The 6,534-nt window shown below is 33.6% G+C and overlaps 1 protein-coding gene across 1 annotated transcript; it reads left to right on the top strand.

The window, feature by feature from the left end:
* Window positions 1-2,527: 2,527 nt before the first annotated feature.
* On the top strand, window positions 2,528-6,253 carry LOC102600000 (cyclic dof factor 3-like). Its single transcript, XM_006363342.2, has 2 exons — window positions 2,528-2,914; window positions 4,589-6,253. Exons 1-2 carry the CDS (start codon window positions 2,789-2,791, stop codon window positions 5,858-5,860), a joined length of 1,398 nt encoding a protein of 465 aa, XP_006363404.1. The 5' UTR covers window positions 2,528-2,788; the 3' UTR covers window positions 5,861-6,253.
* The last annotated feature ends 281 nt before the right edge of the window (window positions 6,254-6,534 follow it).

Raw genomic sequence — 6,534 nt, forward strand, 5'->3', positions numbered from 1 at the left:
GTAGTTTATAACTGATTTCATCCGTCATTTAAGTCATGTATCTGATTTCTTATAGGAGTAATTTTTAATAGGTACTTTTTTTTTTTCCAATTTTGAAACATTATACCAAGTTTTTTTTTTTTTTAAGTTCACTGATTAGGATTTTGTTAAACTACTTTGATGGCTAAAAAATCTTCAACAAGAGGTTTGTTAATAGAGGTAAAACACACCACCAAGAAGCTATCCAAAATATATCTTCTTTTACTTTGGATTTCACTCAACAACACTTTATTGGAGGGTTATCTTATGTCATTGTTGCAACGTAACTAGTACTCATGAAGGCAGTGACTATAATACATACTTCATGTATATGATATTTGATACAATGACTATGATACATACTTCATGTATCTAGTACATACTATATGGAATTTCGTTCAAATATATATAATTTAATATCAGATACAATATTTATGCAATAACCGTATGTTATAGTTTAGATTAATCATATACAATGTCAATTTGGTACACGTATGTGGCTATAGATTTATTTTTTTTAGTTTTTATAAAATCTAATCCACATGAATTTTTTTAATGATAAGTAAATACTCCTTAACATTCAGATCTATTATATCAGTGTCATATACATGATAAAAAAAAAAAAAAATTGTGTATACTTTTATAAAATCTAATGCAGATACAATGATTTTGAAATTTTGATCAGATACATTGAAAATTGTATTATCTTTTGATAAAAGATAAATCTCAAAAATGTGATTTACTAAAAAATGATAAGTCGTTAAATATGCGATTTACTCATAAAACTTAGCGCTTTGATTACATTTTATTTTTTAAGTGCAATGTATATGTATTTGGATGCGTCAAATATGATAATAACAATGCGGCAAGCTCATATCATAGTTGCGATGAATCAAATATAATGTATAACTTTGTACATGTATGTATCTATAGATTAATTTATCTTCTTTTTTAAATATAAAGTCTAATCCACATACATTTTATATAATGAGTAATTTACTCAATAATATTCACATACATTATATCAGTTTCAAATACATGATAAAAAGTAATTTATATATATATATTTATAAAATCGAATCCAAATACAACAATACTGAAATTTTGATCAGATACATTACTAAAAGAATCATTATTTTTTAAATAAAAGATATAATTAAAAATGGTGATTTTATTAAAAAAGATAAGTCGTTAGACGCGTGATTTACTCCTAAAAAATCTACTCCCCTGTCGCATATTAGTTGATCATTTTTACACGCATATTAAGAAATAAAAAATAAGAAGATGATTTTTTTAATTCATCCCTTAAAAAAAACTTGTTAAAATTTTTACAAATAAATGTGCACACTTTCAAAAAGAATTAATTTGAAGAGTAATATAGGAAAATTTTAATTAATGCTTTCTTAATTTAATACGATGGACAACTAATATGAAGTAACTACTTTTTTTAAGGGAAAATTATGCAGAAGGCTACAGTTTCCCCAATTCTTGTTATCCACCTGATTGTATAATTCGCATGATTTGTATAAATATAGAATTTGTATAATTCTGTTTATGATTGTATGAATCTAGAATTTTGTATATGCTTACCCTAACTATTTGCATACGGTTTATGAAAAAATCATAATAAATTTATCTTGTTTGTATATTGACAAGCGAAATATATAAATGAAATTCTAAAAAAATATAAATGTATACCAAATTTGTATATACTTACCCTATTTGTATATTCGCAAGCGAAATATGCCACGAACAGAAATATACAAACTGCAGCCTCCATAGCAAACATAATTATAGTTATGGAACACAATTATCGAAACTATAGTTATAAAGCCTTATTATGTCTATTATGTTTTCTATTTCTAAATTTTTTTCTATTTTTAATAAAATGATCAATTAATATTAGACGGATAAAGCTTTTCGCATGTATTCAAAATACATTAGCTAAAAATGTTAAATACATTTATTTAACAAACTATTGAAATTTATATTGTTTACCTTTTTATTAACTTGATAAAATAAGTAAAAGTGAAAAAAAGGGTAGGGAGAGAGAGGAGAGTATTTGTGTAGTTTGCTGGTTCTGCACGCTTTGTGGTGTTCAACGTTTAGCCCAACTTGCATTACCATCCACAAGAAAATTCAAAAGTCCATTAAAAATAAAGTGAAAGCCGAAAAGTTTGGCGACTTTTAAAAGGTGGGACCCTAAAACGATGAATTTGGGGATGAGAATAAAAGGTAATGCTGACTCAGATTAAAAAGAGCCCTTCACTTTATTGAGAATCAAAAAAAGCATAAATAACTAAATCTCCAAAACCACAAATAACTTGTGGCTCACAATTACTTTCTCTCTCTTACGTGGCATCCCTTGCCAGCTGTATTTAACACTTTTAACAGCAAATTATTTGATTACATTTCAAATTAAGGATCGATTGAACCGACTGGGATAACCGCAATAACATAAACAAGGTAATTTCATAAATAACATAATATCTCAAGGTTAATATGTATATTTCGCGTTAAAAATACTGTGAAATAAGTCTTCCCACTAGCAAATAAAAAAGAAAAAACAAGGCGTAAACACACATATTGGGTGTGTTTGTATGTGTCGGGGTTGTATGTGTTATGTGTCAGATCTGTAGGGAGTAAAATGAGACCCAGTACCCAAATTCGCCGGATTTGTTTGTTGGATTGTCTTCTCTCTTCTCTCTTTATACTTTTTCTCAGCTTAGTATAGTAACTTGAAAAGGCGCATACATACAGTTTGTATAATATGACAGACCCTGCAATTAAACTCTTCGGCAGAACAATTCAGTTTCCGGATTCTTCTGGAGCTCATGGAGATGATTCTTTGCCGGAAGACAATAACGGAGAAGAAGAAGATGAAGAAGCTCACAAGGTACTTTCACACTTTGTTATAAGAGTATAATTTGTTGATTTTATTGTTAGTAATTTGTATGCGACTGTTGTTGACTTCCTATTGGACTCTGCTTCGCCTCATTCCGGAGCATTTCCCTAGGGTTTTGAATCAGAGATAACCAATTGAGTTACTAAGATTAATCCAGTCAACCAATTGAGCTAAGAATAATCCCGTCAATCAATTAAGTTACTAAGATTTCCCTAGATTAAATTAATTCCTTTGAAGGAAAGACGGTTAAATTTATCCATGTTTTGATTAGGTTAGGTAGTCACAAATTTCTCTTAATTGGGATTCCTTGTTTTCTTCGTGTTCTCAACATTTTGTGTTTGGTATGAGGGAGGATATTTTCATGGAAAATGTGTTTTTTGAAAAACAAGTTGGTTTCTTACTTATTTTTTAGTGGTTTGGTAAGTAAGCAAAAATATGTTATTTGTAGAGCATTTATATGTAATCATGCAAAACAATATAGGAGTGGTGGGATGGTCAAGGGATAGGGGCGGGGTGCGTTGGTGGGCAGTGAGTGTACGATAAACATAGAAGTTCACTTGTGGAACTTGTTTTCCCTACTTACGTTAAGGAAGTCGTTTTCCTCGTTTTTAAGGAAAATATCCATAATTTTGTTCAACCAAACATGGAAAGATTTTCCTCCATACCAAGAACACCATTAGCTCCTTATCTCCATGAATGCTTTTTCATTTTGAAATGGAAAGTTATTAATTTTACAATGGATATAACTAGGCTCTGTAATCTAATTTTTAAGTGTCAGTGCAAATTAACATGTTATAGAAGGTTGCTTGTTGTAAAAATATATTTTAACTGTCAATTTATAGAAGTTCAACTATTTTACAGTTGGAAGGAGATTGATTAGAGTTCAATTTTAATCCAGCAACGGAACAATCATTGTTTAACAACTTTCACATCTCTATAACTCAGATTTGTTTTACTTTTCTATGTTGAGTTCTTGTAATGGGCAATCTATTTGTGCAAAAAAAGAGTAGTTTAATTGTAAGACTTGCTAAATGAGAAACTTTGACTTTATACCTTTTATTTGTGTAATGATACCCTTCGGGGTGGCCCAATGGTTTGGGCTTTGGGCTTGGGACTTCTATGTTGGAGGTCTCAAGTTCGAAACCCCTTGCCAGCGAAAGCAAGGGGTTTGCCTTCTGGGTCGAGCTCATTGCACCAGGCTTGTCTAGTGCGGGTTACCTCTTCTATGTAGTTTGCGAGCTATTGCATAGGAGCGGGAGTTTTACCCTGTGAGTACCCAAAGGGTAGCGGTTGCGGATTTCCCTTGTCATAAAAAAATAATAATTTGTGTAATGATATGAATACTCTAATTTCCACATTCAGTTGGATGCAGATACTTATTTTGTTATGCACTCGTATCCTTAATTTGACATGGTTAGTCCCTTCATGATATATAATCTACTATCAGTTTTGTTTTACCTTTGGCCTCTCAATATTTCTCTCTACAACTTTCACATGCTTCTTACCGACGGAAAAGCTTGGTTGTCTCAATAGTGATAAAAGACTAGTGAAATCTCGTTGAACCTTTTCTTTTGAGATCTCCCTAAGTTTCTAATAATTTCATTAGTTTAAAAGAAAATTTTACTGACTCTATTTACTACTCTGTGAAATGCATCACGCGTACAGGATGATTTTGGAGGAAACCTGGATGATGACGAGGACGAGATGGAAATTTTGACTGGCAAGGTGTTGCAGGATCAGAATTCAGAACCAACTAGAACTGATAGTATGAAGGAGCCACCTGTTGATAACGACTGTTCAACAAGACCTTCAAAAAGTGAAGAAGAGCAAGGAGAAGCAAGTAATTCGCAAGAGAAAATCCTCAAAAAGCCAGACAAGATAATTCCATGTCCCCGGTGCAACAGCATGGAAACCAAATTTTGTTATTTCAACAATTACAATGTGAATCAGCCTAGACACTTCTGCAAGAGTTGCCAGAGATATTGGACAGCTGGTGGGACCATGAGGAATGTGCCTGTAGGTGCTGGTCGTCGGAAAAACAAGAACTCAATTCCACATTACCGTCAAATATCTGTCTCTGAAACACTTTCGAATGCACAAACAGCTTATCCAAATGGAGTACAACAACCTATTCTTGCATTTGGCTCCCCTACACCACTCTGTGAATCAATGGCTTCAGTTTTGAATATTGCTGACAAAACAATGCATAATTGCTCACAAAATGGGTTCCATAAACCACAAGAGCCCGGGGTTCCAGTTAGTTACGTAGCTGGAGATAATGGAGATGACCATTCCAGAAGATCCTCAGTGACTTCTGCAAATTCAGAGGATGAGGTTAACAAAACTGTACCAGACCTGCTAAAGAAGAACTGCCATAACTTTCCACCTTACATGACTTGCTATCCCGGGGCTCCTTGGCCATATCCATGCAGTCCTGTCCCGTGGAACTCTGCAGTCCCTCCTCCTGGTTATTGCCCTCCTGGTTTTCCTATGCCGTTTTACCCTGCAGCTTCTTATTGGGGTTATACTGTAGCAGGTTCTTGGAATGTTCCTTGGATGCCCCCAGCTACTGTTTCCCTAATCCAAACACCTACGACTTCTGGTCCTAATTCTCCCACTCTGGGGAAACACTCAAGGGATGAAAATGTACAAAAACCGCTGAGTAGCATGGAAGAACCTTCAAACGAGAGTAATCCTGAGAAGTGCCTCTGGGTCCCAAAAACTCTCCGAATTGATGATCCAGGAGAGGCTGCAAAGAGTTCTATATGGGCGACATTGGGAATAAAACATGATACCGTTGATTCAGTTGGTGGAAGTCCTTTCAGTGCTTTTCAGCCGAAGAATGATGACAACAATAGGGTTTCAGAAAACTCTACTGTATTACAAGCAAACCCAGCAGCGTTGTCTCGGTCAGTAAATTTCAATGAGAGCTTATAAGCAGTTGTGAAATCATTGAGAATGTTAAATATCAGACAGTGTTGGCAAGGCCAGGCAGGAATTCTTCAGCTCAGTAACTCTTAACTACTGTTACTTGTCGGCATGTTTTGGTTAGAGCGAGTTCTTCACACAGTAGTGTTGGCTAAACTGTAGGATAGGTTCCTTCAATTTCATTCAGATCGGAGTAGATCAATATCTTGCAGTTAATCTCTCCTTCTTGTGTGAAAAAGAAAGGTCCTTTTTGGTTGATAGTGTTTTCTTTTTTCTCTTTTTCTTTTCCATTTTCGTAGTTGATGTATATACTTGTATTTAAGAAAGTGAGAGGTAAACTAGGCAGTTTGTGTACCAAATTTGCCGTGTGATGAATAAGTTGAAGGTAAAATTAAAAATTCATTATTTGCTTAATCATTTGTTGTGAATTTACTACTATTAATGCATTACGAGTCTATGACGAATAGACTGTCTGTATATTTCCTGATGATGCTTTAACAAGTTATTTTAGCTCATCTCTAAGAAATGGATCATAGTTTATTTGAAGAACCTTACCTTTCAATTCTTCCTCTAGGTGTCAGCCTTTCATGTCTGTAAATTGAAGGGTAATGCATTATTTAAAACTCTATGGCTCTCCTTTCTCAAATTGCTTTAATTAAGTCGGGGGTCTATCAGAAACAACC

Source organism: Solanum tuberosum, unplaced genomic scaffold (genome assembly GCF_000226075.1).
Source record: "Solanum tuberosum cultivar DM 1-3 516 R44 unplaced genomic scaffold, SolTub_3.0 scf00429, whole genome shotgun sequence".
Taxonomy (NCBI): domain Eukaryota; kingdom Viridiplantae; phylum Streptophyta; class Magnoliopsida; order Solanales; family Solanaceae; genus Solanum; species Solanum tuberosum.